Below are 14,607 nucleotides of genomic sequence, written 5' to 3'. Positions count from 1 at the left end.
GCTGTTTTTCAGATTGGTCCTGTTTTAAAGACTAGTTTTAGTTTCATTTTTATTTGATTTAGTGTAAGTTACATTTTGTTTTAAAATGAGGTACTTGTCTGGGGCAAGATGTAAAAGTACCTGAAAAGATTATGTAGAAAACATTGAAACGTCACAACTTTTGTCTCTCTGCCCTGTCAGAGGCTGGACTTATCTTAAATTTAACAATATAGATGCTGTAACATCAGAGATGCAACAAGATATGCCAGTTATTGATGTGTGGGTTCACATACTTCAAGCCAACCGTGTATAAGTCAGTGCTCCAGCTGATCCAGGTTAGAGCTGATATAACACATAGAGGGACCTGAAGACACGCCTTACTGTGCACAGGACAGGCTGTGACGGAGGGTGGAGCAGAGAGACCCATAGCAGGCATGAAGTAACAAACAAACACAATAGGGCACCTTTCTGCAAGTTTGTGTGGTGGTAATTCATTATTTGATTACTTAGTTTTTTTTAATGGTACTCTCTTTTTTCCGCTATTTCTACGTCTCTCCTTTTTGCTCACGACAGCTTCAGGTCAGTATGTCTTCAGATCGCTGTTTTTTTGTGAGCTTAGGCACTTTAAAAAAAAAGGATGTATAATTTAAGAGCTCATTGCATTGAAAATAACCACTTTCATTATCTTCTTACTCCCTTTCAGTTTTAAACAAGAGATGCTATTAACGACTGGCCTGAGGCTCCCTGTTGAAAGTCTCATGTGTTAGGGAAACTTAAGTTTAAAGACTTTTGCCACACACAATATAGAATAGAAAAAGAGCCAAGATCGTAGAAATCATCTTAAAAAAAACCTATAAAAGCACCTCAATTTAAGATGTTTAAAAGACCATTTGAAGCCTATATTGAAACCCATTCCAAAACTTACAACCTAGCTGAACTTGTATCTCCTTTGCCTGTAACCATAGTGATAAATTGAAATATTACTTTTCATTAGAAATGAAGTCTCACAAGTCTCACTCCTCTAAATGGAGCTCATCTTTATACATTTTACCTTTTAAGTACATACATTTTATATTACACCTTTATGTACAGGAATTAAATTGTGCAACCTGATAACGCCCTCAAGCTTAAACACATCTTATAAAGTTTATTTTAAACATGATTCTATCCTCACTAATTATCATTCTTACATTTAAATGTGCTGAGGTGACTGAATCAACTAAAGCTTATTGTAGAAGCACTTCAAAAGTGATGACACTTAACTCTCAGCTGGGTTTTCAGTGTCCTAGCAACATCATCACTCCAGGTTGCTCTTCTTTGAAAGCTTCAACAGAGAGATGCAGGGCAGCTGGGTATTGTTCAGCCTCTAAAATAAGTTCAGGGTGATTGGTCTCAAATAGTATTCAGAGCAGCCTGGTTCCTTTGTCATCATTTTGCTTTGTCCAAATGATACACGTGGGCATGAGCAAGCAGCCACTGGGTTCATTGCACTCACTGTCCATTCGTTGGGCACGTATTCACACTTTTAAATGTCATACCCGGTTTCAGAGCACGCAGCAAACACTCATCAGCCTCAGAATATTACAACCATTTGTTGGAAAATGTATTCAACATAATGTCAGCCTCTAGTTGCTGTGTGCTTTTGATTTGTTTATTTATTTGATCATTACTCTGTCTGTCCTCCATCTGTGCACCCTTCTGTCTCCGCTTCCCACATACATCCAACACACATTCTGGCCGTGTCCAATCACAAAAGCCTTTTTAGATACGGGAGTCACGACGCAGTGCATGTGGATTCTACCTTCTCACACTTGATTTTTTCTTTTTCAGTCTCTCTCTGGATATTCTCAAGTAGTCTGTCTTTCACAGACATGTTTCTTACAGCGTTCATGACACAAGTGTCGTGGGTTGATCCCTTTCACAGCCTCCCACTGAGTCTTTCACAGTGAGTCTTTCCCCCTGGGTGGGCAGGGCAGACCTGCCCCACAGCGATTGGATCCTGCCTGTGCTCGACTCAGCAGGGTCTCACTGTAATATTGAATTAATCACATCACTGTGATGGCATGTCAGCATTAATAATACCACAGAGATATGTTATCGATTCTGTAGGGAAATGCTTGATGCTCTGTCTCCACAGAGACGTCAGAGAAGAAGTGTCAGCAACACGGCAGCAACATTCAATCAAGATGCTAGAGATCAGGATCTTTGATCTAGATAACAGCGAAAGAATGTTCAACCTTTTTCCCCCTTACATTAATTAGTGGGGTTGGTTTTAGCCCACAATATGGATCGTGCTTCAGCTTAATATATCAGGGGAAATATTTATGAGTTCACAGAAAACAGACTCTAGTTCCCTCTTCTCACATACGGACTTGAAGCAGCAGGTTTCCTCCAACAGGCCTGAGGCTACAGATGTGTTGAAAGTTCAGAATGTTATTTACATACTCAGCTCTGATTGGTCATCTGTTTTCCTATATTTCCCATATAATGTCAAAGTGGTAACACAGAGCCTATCATGAGTATCTCATTTATGATGTTAAATGTTTATGATGCCAGTTTGTTATATGTACAACACTGGGGCGACTAGTTTCTGCTCTTCTTTGCCTGGAGTTTCTTTATTTTATTTTGCATATTGAAGTTGAAAGAAGACGTTTGAGAAACTGTTGACACTTAGTTTCAACATTCACCCTATGTGATCAGATCACAAGTAGACAGCCATAACTGCTGGTCTAAATGGGCCTCAGACAGGTGGTCTGGGACACATTTGTACACATTGTGTCAGAAGAGTATACACTCATGTGTCCAGGGCCACATTAGGAACCACCCACTCTCTCTGTATCCACGGCAACAATCATGTGGAGTAACTGAACACCTGCTCCACATAAATGATTAATTTAATATTTATCTGCTGGCTCGTGAACATTTTATTGATAAATGTCCTGCTCCAACATGTGAATTAAGGATCCCACAATTTTCTGTATAACAATAAACCGATCAGTACGACATCCACGGTCCAGTGTACGCTTGTGAATTGCTTATTTTTTTTTCAGTTTTGTTTGTAACTAGCTTCCATGCATTATATTTTTCTCCGAATTGGCTCTGTTTGTGAGTGCGTCAAAACGCTGGGATTAGGAAGCTCCTCCCTGCCAGTAAATATCCAATCACTGTGAGCCAAAGTTAGAGGAGCCAGTGAAATGATGAAGCATGATAGAATATAAAGAGTGGTTGAGAGCAGACTCTTTTTTTTAATGCCGGTTGCTTGAAGAGATCTTCATATCCATTTCGTTAAAATATCTAAACTCTTGAGTTTTTGTGGAATGGTGTTGCCATGGTGAGCCTTAAAAAAAATCATGTTTCACCATGAATGAAGAAGCCCTTTTGAAGCAGGTCAGGATTACTTAAGACCTATGAAACTTGGTACAGACTTTAATAAAATACAGTTAATAAAAGCTCTTATTTGAGGTCTATCTTAGGCCCTGTTGTTGCAATATGGATTAAGAGTGTCCCCTACTTAATTCCATCTAAATAGCTCTTGTCCAAGATTTCACCTCTGCACAAACATTAGGTTGGACATGTAACACCTTGAGACTTGTGAATGGTTTCTTGGGGACCAAAATCACACTTTCAAATGTTCCATTGGGTTTTACATTTCTCATGGCAGTGTGTCCCCGCCCTTGCCAAGCAGACCTGCCTCAGTATATCTGTTTGTATATCTTACTCTGCTACACTTAAAAATAATACATACAAATATAAATAAGTCCTCAATTGCAGACAGAATGTTGCTCCAGTTTTTCCTCTCAGAAATGATTGGGGTCCAGTAGCTCATCAGGCTGCTCTCACATCTGTGCCCAATAGCTGTCATTATTTCTTGACCCTCAAGACCAGCTTGAGACGGCAACTAACACTGTTTCCACAATGCTTACTGATTCAGAATACAAGCAGTCTCTGTTTGCCACAGTGTCAACATGCAGAGGTGAAATGTGAGTGAACCCCGTTCTGAGGATTGTTTCGAGAATGGGTCTGTGATCAAGCATCCTTGTCCTGCTTTCATTGTTGAGAAGTAATTCCTGTTGTTATGTGGTTTTGGTCAGAATCAAATATGTAACACAGGTGTGTAATTAATAAGAAAGCTGGGTAATAATGTGTTTTAATTTATTGACAGATATGGCAAGATAGTATTAAGTTAAAAATAAATAATAAAGGTTAGCATATACAATACAATTGGTCAAAAGCGAAAGGAATAGCAGCAATTCCAAGTGCATTTGATCAGTCTGACAAGCCAGAACACCTCTGAGGACATGATTCCCATTTGTTCGACAAGTCATTCATCTATCAGCCCATCAGTTCACTGAAATGCTGTTATTTTACCTCAAATATATTACTGAGCAAGGATATGAACATGCTGAGTGTTCATCCTGAGTGCTGACTCGCGGAACACCTTTGGCAAGCGTTCAACATACTCTGGAGCTGGCCGGCCCTTGTGGTTATACAGTAGGTTTGTATCTGCCAGGAGCTTCACAGCTGCTATTATTTGTCACTTAGAGGTGGAAATGGGTGGCTGAAGGTTAAGGAAAGTTCAGACACTTTGTGTGTAGTTATCTGTAATTAGTTTGGCAGCTCATCGACTGTACATGCCAGCTGTCGGGCCACGATGTTCATTACATGCTATAAAAGTCTTTATCAATACAATTTTGAAGTTATTTATGTATACAGCAGAATAGTGTGATTTAATGTAAGATAATGTAATGCCATTTAACCTATATATCTTTGATGCAGACATTCTTGACAGCAGCCCAGTGCGTTATCTGATGACAATGAAACCACGCAGGAGACAAACTGTTTGGGATTGACAGTGGCTGACATGTTTTCAACTATGGGAGAAACTTGGGGGAAAATACTTCAGCATTTTTTCTGTTTTGCAACAAATATCACCATCTTATTGGCATGTTGCATCACTTCAGCATGGCGATGGGATAATCATTTAGAGGATCCTGCTGTGAGTTTGATGCATAGAGGAAATAGGGAGAGCAAGAGGTTTCAGAAACCATCAAAATCCATTCGCTTTCCAGGCAGATTTTCGTTCATAGGAAATATTCATCTGGCTTTTGAAACTGATATTTTCCCATAACAGACACTGATTGAGTCACTAAAGCCTTGCTACTACTACTAGGTGTAAGAGTAAGTATACTCACCAATATGGTACTCGGCTGCCACTTAACCTGTCTGTGTTCTCGTCATGTGCAGCACACCTGTACTTGAACATAGCTTGATAATGAAACCCTGGGTCAGGTGACTGCTGACTAGGCTGGCTCTGGTTAAGTGAAATCAGATCATGTCAAGATATCCTGAGTATGTTGGACTAGCTTCATCATGCTGGTCATGAAATAGATGACCCTTCAATTCCCAAATCTTCTGCAGCCTCTTTCATATGCAAACATTGAACATTTTTACATGTTAGAAGCAGAAATGCTCAAAGTTGTACGAGCGTTTAGACCTGCCTTTTTTTTAAATTTGTTTTCACTTTTGCCCACACTTTTTTTGTATCAATTTGAAAATAAAGTCTGCCCTTTAACTTTTCTCAGATACAAACTCACTTACTCAAATTAACTGTAATATGAGTGAAGCAGGTACAGCAGTGTTTGGTGTTCTCTCTCTGTTTTACAAAGTGTTCATTAGAAGGCAGTTGCCTCGGCGTATCAAAGCTAATTTCCTTGGTTTTGCTACAGTGATTACAGTCTTGCTCTCGTTTCCATGGCGCTCTCACTTTCAGGCATTGAATATGTGTGATTTTTTTTTTTTAATGCTAGACAGTGCAGAGATTTAAACATCTCTGCACTCATCATACTATACTGTAATAACCTAAAAATAGGTTATCCTGTGATAAGTTCATTCCAATTGTTTTCTCAAGATCTCAACTTACTTTCCACATTATCACAGGAAAACAACAATGGTTGCCCCATTATAATAGATTAATTAATCTCACTACCTCAAGATAAAGCTTGCCTTCTCATAATGAGGGGATCATTTTGTTGTGATCTTGAAAACAAAGCACATGGCTGGTCACTGTAACACATAAGGCATGCCATGCTGCCATTGCCCACACTAATGAGGAAATTTAAGCCTGTTTTTATGTTTGCTTTGTGCTTTTGCAACTTTGGGGATACGACTTATGATCATCTGATGTTAAGTTGTGAGCTCAAGCAAACCTGAAATCAAGTGGATGTAACAGAAAAGCAAAGGAAATTAAATTATGGATAGAAGCATGTCTGCTTAAGGTTTCTGTTTAGGTCGACTCACGTCAGTACAATTTTATATACCAGCACAGCAGGCGGCTGTGGCTCAGTGGTTTAAGTCAGTCATCTATCAATTGGAGGTTGGCAGTTGGATCCCAGCTCTGAACCCCACTGAACCCCAATCTGTTCAATTCGCTGTTGTTCAGCGCTGTTGTGTGAATGTGTATGAATAAGATAAGATATTACTTTATTGATCCTCGAGGGGAAATTCGGTTGTTGCAGCAACCCAGACATAAGTACAATCGAGAATAAGTTTCAACAAGTAAAATAAAATAAAATAAGTAAAATTAAAAATAGATAAATAAAGAGAAAACAAATTTAAGATATATACAAGTGTTACAAGCAGTCAGCGTGGACACGACTGATGGCAGTGGGCACAAAGGAGCGCCTGAAGCGTTCAGTCATGCACCGTGGTGGGATGATGCGTTGACTGAACGGGCTCCCCATCAGCCACAGCTCCTCATGGAGAGGGTGAGAGGGGTTGTCCAGGATGGCTCGCAGTTTGTCCATTATCCTCCTTGCAGCCACTGACTCCAGACTGTCCAGTTCTAGACCAACCAGAGGGGGCCTCCTTTACCAGCTTGTTAAGCTTTCTGGCCTCACCCATCTTGATGCCTCCCCCCCAGGGCGCCACCCTAAAGGACAGAGCACTGGCCACCACGGACTGGTAGAAGGTCTTCAGAAGCCTGCTGCAGACACTAAAGGATCCGAGTCTCCTCAGGAAGAACAGTCTGAATGAGATTAGCTCACTATGTAGCAGCCTCTACCATCAGTGTGTAAATGTGGTGTAAATGGGTGAATGTGACGAGTAGTATAAAGGCACTTTGAGACTATAAAAGCGCTATATAATTAAAAGTCTGTTTGCAATTTAGTACAGCTCTGCTCAACTTCAACATAATCGGATATGTAACTGGCCAGAGAAACTAAACACTGGGGTTTCAGGATATGATCTTTTTTGACTCTCCTACACATTTTCCCTGAACTGTATTTTGTTTTGATCTTTTCCACAGATTGCTGCGAACTTAATTTAAAGACACCATTACCAAGCAGCTTTTAGCTAAAACAGCAGCTTGTATTAGTCATAGCACTGCGTTCGGTGCAAATGTAGTTAATTAAAGAAAAATATTTAAGTTACTTTTGTGTATTTATGGTTTATTATGAAGATGTAGAGTTTGAACTTAACATCCCATTGCTGGTGCCTGAAAAAAGATTGAGGGAAAACACTGAAGAGGTGAAAACAGAGAATGTCCAACTGTCCCTATACTGGAGCTTCAGGGGGGAAGCTATGTTATAAATGATTAATTTACTATTTGGGCTCTCATAGGTTGAGGGCGCAGAGACTGAAGATGCCGATGGCTCTTCTTCAGTCAGATACAAACTGCAGAGCTGCCAAACGTCATGGTCATGTTTATGCTTCCATATTGGACCTCAAGAAAGAGCAGGTATAGCATGGTCAAATGATGCACAATTCTAGGTGCTGTCAATGGCAGCTAGCCATTCTTAGTGGACCCCCCCCTGTCTGTATGTATATGAACCTCACACATAATCTGTACAAAATGCTTTATTATTCTTCACCTATGCCTGATGTTGCTCTGCCTCTCATCTTTTGTTCCATAGTAGCCTGTGGGCTCACATGAGTGTATCATCACACATGAGTGTTCAGTCCTGCAGTCATTGTTAGTCTCTCTGTGTAGGAGCCTGACTGCCTGTTAATGTAAATGTCTTCCACTGGTTGTGATAACACTACTGAGCAGTTGCCACTTTGTTGCTCTGAGTCAACTATGTGACATACAGCGAGCGCGGCTGACACACTCCCATCTGTGTTGTGTTTTGTGTGGTGCAGGATCCCTGGCAGGCTCAACGACAGACGCACCCCCCTCGGAGAGCTCAACTGGATCTTCACAGCCATCACAGACACCATCGCCTGGAATGTGCTGCCTAGAGGTAAGACTTTGTTTACTCATACACACACATACATTAGAGATGCTTGGTTAAACTTGTTTAATCAAATATTGAAATTAATTCTCCAAAGTTTACAGTCTTGCATAATTATTTCAGTTCATTTTCACATGAGAGTCATTTTTGTTACTTTAGAAATCAACTCCATCAGTTTGTTACTCTGGCACGACCAGAGCAGATTATGCAACTGCTTGAACAAGTGCCAATAGGAGAAACGTGCTGGAACTGCAGAAACGATGCAAATTCAAAAACCCAAAGGAAAGTGTTTGCAGTTTCTTTTGCAATTCTTTCTGACTTTATGGGCTGTCTGCTTTGCATCATTTCTATATTTGCAGAACGTTTTTGAATTTGCAGTGCTTACTCCTGTTGCGTTTGTTGAGGAATTTTGCGTGTTTTTTAATTTACATAGTTTCAGCATTTACATTAGGTCTTTCCCAATGGAGCTTGTTTGGGCCGTTGCAGATGGTCTGCCGATATTGGCCACCATAGGTTTGTACTAGGGATGTAAATTTTAAGTATTTTCCGTGATCAATCACGGTGTCCAGTGAGTCACTCAGCCGCAAGCTGAGCATCTCCGCTAGGCGAAACACCTTTAGTCAGCTGATTCACATCGAGACATGCTTTAAAAGTGAAACACCTCCCTGTTAGCTGAAAATATAAGACCACAGGATGTTTGATCCACGTGATAGAAAATCAAAACAAAAAATGTCTTCTGGTAAGTTCTAAACAATGAATTAATTGATACTTGCTTAATTGTTAACATCCCTAGTTTGTGCTAAGTAAGTAAATCATGATATTGGAAGAAAGAAGTATCAAAAAGACACTGAAGGATATCCTGAACAGTGATTATCTTATCAAGGCTGAGCTACTGTGACAGATTACAGCTGCTGTGTCAAGCTTTTAGATCCTCTTCATCTCGAAGCAATGTGTATAGGTCCGAATTGGAGCAGCATCTTGTGTTTAAAGCGTAACCATTTGAGAGTGTTCGATAATGTTTCTTTTCTGTATTTTTCTTGTTTGTTTGCTTTTCTGCAAAGATGGCTAACTGTACTATATGTTGTGTCCAAAACACATGAATATTTTTAGCCATTTTAAATGTTCTTGAGACTCTGTATTTGCACCACACCTGAACAATTTTCTGTTGAGAAATAACACACCGTTGGTTTAGGCTGTATTGATTACAATCAAGTATTTAACACAGCGTATCAATAAGATAATTTCAATCAGCAATGGAGCTGTCAGCTTGATATGTTGGCTAGCTTCAGCGGATAGATTAAAAAAAATTGAGAGTGGTCCATCACTTCAATGTGATACATACTTTTTTCTCTGATAAGCATGTGGAAATATTTTCCATAAATTCTAGTTAAAGCTGCTCATGTTAACTCTACCATTCCCCAATGTCAGGAGCTAAATTAGTCTCTAAACTGTGGGTCATTGTGTTAGGAATTTAATAGTATTTTTAGAACTAGCAAGTGTTTTGTTTGGTACATTGTTATACTGACTGATTGTGGCCACGTCTATGGTAATGAGACCCAGAGCAGAAAAGAAAACAGCACCACTCTTTTTACTGAAGGTTGTGTGAGGATAAACCTGTAAAAATACAGCGAATGGGAAACTAAAGTTGTGGGGAAAAGCAGTTTAACAACACTTTATTTTAACATGTCTTACCAATGAAGAAAAATGAAATGACCTGTGTACAGCTCAGAGGGGAGCCTAAATAAAGGCAACTAATAAAAGCAGGAGTGAAGTCTCAGCAATACTAAAACTTTGAGAACTACCCTGGTGGTTGAAAATAGTGACGATGTTGACATAAAACGCCAAAAGTGCACATAGTGCTGGTTTGTTCCTCAAATTGAGATTAATTGTTTTCAGTGTCCACAGCAATAATTGGGGATCAGGGAAAAAGCTTTAAAGAAGGAATAAACTCAAAAACACATGAACACACACACCAACACACCCGAGACTCTATAAATGACAACACATGCAAACTGGTAGTTACCCAGAGGTTCAGCTTGCCCTGATAGAAAAACTGTCACACTCTTCTGTTTTGACATTTAACATTGCAGCACATACTTTTTCCTATTGCTGGTCTACAACACACATCCATAAACACACGCACATAAGCACATTCAGACTCACTCAGACTCCCTTGAGACTAACTGTATCCCAGCTAGAATAGCAATGTGACAATGCTGATGGCTGCCAAAGCCTTTTAAACCCTGGGGCTCTGCTGTTAATGAAGAAGACCACATCAGAGAGAATCCCTGTAATGAAGGCACTGCACACCTAATCCAAATCACACACACTTGCACACACTCTAGAGTCTTACACACAGGCACACAGTAGAGCAAGCACCTCAGTATTTTAACAGCAGAACAGTAACAGCAGACCCAGGAGTTTTCAGACACAGTTTCTCATATAATATCAGGGAAACACACACACACACACACACACACACACACAAACACACACACACACACACACACACACACACACACCACACACACACACACACACACACACACACACACACACACACACACACACACACACTAGCTCAGTTCAACAAAGGAACCACAATGCTAAACCTATGATTAGTATGGGATTAGCCTGGCTCTGATATTGTGTATGGGAGAACAGGCTGATGTAAATGTAACCACAATATCTGACTTCAACCCGGCACCTCACTGTCCTGTAGACTAAACACAGGCTGACCTGTTTGTGTCCTCTTCACTTCTTTCTCTACCGAGCTTATTCATTCATTCATACGTCTCTTCAAGTTGCGTGCCCGTCTCCTGTCTGTGAAGTGATGGATGATTTCTGTTCTCTCTCCGTCTTTAGATTTGTTCCAGAAGTTGTTTCGTCAGGACCTGCTGGTGGCCAGCTTGTTCCGCAATTTTCTTCTAGCAGAGAGGATAATGAGGTCGTACAACTGTACACCAGTCAGCAGTCCCCGTCTGCCCCCTACATATATGCACGCCATGTGGTAAGACACACACAAACAGAACTCGGGGCTCGCAGTTTCACACACTCACACATATACTACACAAAGATACACAGATGTCTTTTCTGTCCAGAGCAGAGCAGAAGAGGAGAGGAAGGGGAACAGTCTTTGCTTTTGATTCACAAGCACACTTGAATTTAAGGATGAACAGACTTTCTGACAGATTATTTCTTTGATGAGAAGACAGAGTGTTATTTGTGGGGTATCAATGTAATGGTTACAAATAATTTCTGTTTAAAAAAGCATGGAAGGATCACAAAATGAAGTCAACTGGGTTGGAATAGCAAATCTCCCCTCGGGCTTGATTATCCAAAAATGAAGGGATCTGTTATTGAATAAATAGTTCTCTATGAAACAGATATTCACTGTTAAAAAAGTAGGTTTAAAACTAATATGTTTATTTATTTTTTTATTTTTTTGTATGTTTGTTAAAGCTTGCACATTTGATTTTGTAATTTTTCTAATCATATGGTTAGAACAGACAACGGTTAGCCACATGGAGATAATGCCAGCAGTGATAGACTTTATTAGCACTTAAACATGGCTGAAGGAGTCCTCAGTAACTCTTTCCCTGGAAACATGTTAGCTTGCATTCAGGCAAATGATTACATTTGAAAATTTTGTAAATTACTGCTTTAAATGTAGCCCAAGTTCGGTCCAAGCCTTTTTAACCAATCAGGTCACTAAGATAAAACATGTTCGCTCTAGCTTGACATAGAGACAGAATGGGAGGCTCAACGATCATTCAGTCTCTTTAGTCTTAAACATTTTGGTTGCTGGGTTAGTGCTTAAAGCAAACAGGTTTATTCTCCAGAATGAGTATTACACAAAGACCTCAACTGTGGTCAATAAAAGTGAAATGACTGAACAGAACCAGCTCATTGGCACATGTTAGAGGTTGTGTGGTAAGCTGGTCCATCAAACTCTGGACACTGTAGTTGTTTCTGCTACAGATTTTGCACTGTTGTCATCAGTTGCTGTGCTCTGCTAACAGGAGGCTGGCTCTCATGCACCAGAGATTTTTAAAGTGCCCATGTTTTTGTTGTATCTGCACTTCAATGTTCCATCTTATTTCTGGACGCATCATCATCTGACCTTGGTTGTAGAGGAGGATTTCCAAACATTTAAAATAAGGAAAAATTAGTTCTATCTTCCATTTTAAAAGCAAGCCAGTATATTAAATTCAACTCCCTCCTGTTTTTCAAGCTACTTCATCGTGCAAAACCAGAAAACAGAAACAAAAGGCTTTAATTACTTTCACAACTTGTGCTGTAGAGGAATCATGAGCCAAAATATGGAGGTGGCTTTATTATATTTCTGCACTCTAGCATATGTATACACCTCGTTTATGTTAATTATAGTTTCCGTGACAGTATGTCTGAGTTATATATTTCTGTTAATGTTTGTCTGTGTGCTGCTTTCTGTCTCATAGAAGAAATAAATGTACTGTTACAGTGTCTTCACTGCCATCACACTCGGTTGACCCGAATGCCAAACATACACACAGACAAAAGATGAGCCGTATGTGGAGAGAGGGCATTACTGTTTCTGCAGCCACCAAGCTCTGGTCTGAAAGCAGCAAGACAGCATCTGCTCTCTGGGGGATAATAAGAGACACTTTGTGTCATGTTGGACATCACTAGCTGTGTAGGACGTGGCAGAATAAGGTTAAAAGCAGGAGTAGAACAAAAAACTGCAACTTTACCAGACCAGAAAACTTTTCTGTGGAATTATTAAACAACTTAGGTCTTAAAGTTTTAGAGTGTTGTCCCATTTACTCTCACAGCTTGAGACCTGAAACAGAAGTACCTGCAGGGTTTTGGAATTCCACTACTTTCTTGAGATGACCTTTATGTAATCCATTAATATAGATAAGGCTGGATGACACAGCATAAACAACAATACAGTTATTTTCTTCCATTATTTGTGTACTAATGTTTCTATCACTTGATTTAAGCAATTATAATACATAATCATACAATTTAATGTTAAACACATAAACTAGGTTACTTCATACCAATTCTGTTGTATTTCCCTCAAATTATTTTAATATGTGTATACAAACTGCTTCATTTTGCTCACTTTACTCCCTTTCGCTTCTGTTAACCTCAGGTGCGCACAATAAATATTTCCAGTCATTTAAATGGAAATTTTAATTCCATGTAACCAGCTTAAGTAATAAAAGACTCAGAAAACATTTAACATGGAGCAGAATTATCTGAAAAATCTCAGAGTATGCAGGTAACCTGATAACCCCCATCAGTGTTTATTGTAAACAAAGTTTTGATCATAGCCAAAAAAAAAAAAAAAAATGTTTTCTTATTCATCCAAACCTGAAAAAAACACTGAGTGGAAAGGTTTCCAGTCAGAAATCTGTCTCTCTGAAGCTGCTGGAGCTTTTCCTCTTGACTTGCAAATGTCTAAGGACAGAAGAGATTTACCAGCTGTAGTCATACAGTTCAAAACAACCAACATTCAAAAGTACGCTTGTATTGAAGTGAAACCATATGAATGTTGTGTGTTGGAAATGTTTCAGTGGCCTACCCTGGCTGCTTTTTTGAATGTATGCATGTGATTAGATCTTTTATATCACGACAAAAAAGTGATCATATTTAAACATTGTTATCAGCATCAATCGTCTCTATGAGTTTGTTTCAGCCAAGCCTTAACCACAGTAGTTTGGACTGATGCAGAAGAGCCTGTTGTCCATTGATTTTACTCTCTCCACTGCACTGTGTAAGAAACATTGTCTCATCATCTTTTTCCTTTAGTTACACAAACACCTCTCCCACTATCTATTGTTTTTCTTCTCAGCCTCCTATAAAAGCCTCCCTCCATCTCTCCCACTCATTATCTGGCTCAAGTAGAAAAAAAAAGAATCACTCTCTCACTCCCTTTGCCTCAAGGAGCAACTTGTTGTGTAACACTGTGGCATCGCCTATTGTAAAGCACACTATTCTTTAAGCGAGTGATAGCCTTTCTCACCCACTCGTACAGGGCCATTATTTTGGATCTAGAGTATATTGCAGCGTTTGCCGCCAAAGAAATTGGAAGTTGCACTTTGTTTTGCAGCAGCACATGCAGTATTAAGGAGGACAGAACGTCAACAGAGAGGTGCTCTGAGACTGTAGGAAACGAGGCTTAGTGAACGATAAAAAATAGGTGCCACAGATAAAAAGCAAGGGCAAAAATATAAGTTTGGATTAACAAAGACAAGGGGAGAACGATGGAGAGGAGGAATTAAACAATTTAGGTGCTCGTTGATCGATGATGGTAACAAAAACACAAACAGCAATTGTTATTCAAATGGAGCAGAATAGTGTAGAGCAGATAAACCCAAGGCTGATTACTCCCCTGTGGGCAGTTCCAGAG

The 14,607-nt window shown here is 39.7% G+C and overlaps 1 protein-coding gene across 2 annotated transcripts in view; it reads left to right on the top strand.

Moving 5' to 3' along the window:
* The window catches only part of rptor (regulatory associated protein of MTOR, complex 1), a 228,575-nt gene that overhangs the window by 124,534 nt on the left and 89,434 nt on the right, over positions 1 to 14,607 (top strand). For both annotated transcript variants that reach the window (XM_034687742.1, XM_034687741.1), the window contains exons 9-10: positions 8,116 to 8,216; positions 11,073 to 11,217. In XM_034687742.1, the coding sequence (XP_034543633.1) occupies positions 8,116 to 8,216; positions 11,073 to 11,217 (246 nt within the window). The remainder of the gene's footprint in view (positions 1 to 8,115; positions 8,217 to 11,072; positions 11,218 to 14,607) is intronic.

Source organism: Notolabrus celidotus, chromosome 7 (genome assembly GCF_009762535.1).
Source record: "Notolabrus celidotus isolate fNotCel1 chromosome 7, fNotCel1.pri, whole genome shotgun sequence".
In the NCBI taxonomy this organism is placed as follows: domain Eukaryota; kingdom Metazoa; phylum Chordata; class Actinopteri; order Labriformes; family Labridae; genus Notolabrus; species Notolabrus celidotus.
This window is presented reverse-complemented; position numbering and strand designations above follow the sequence as displayed.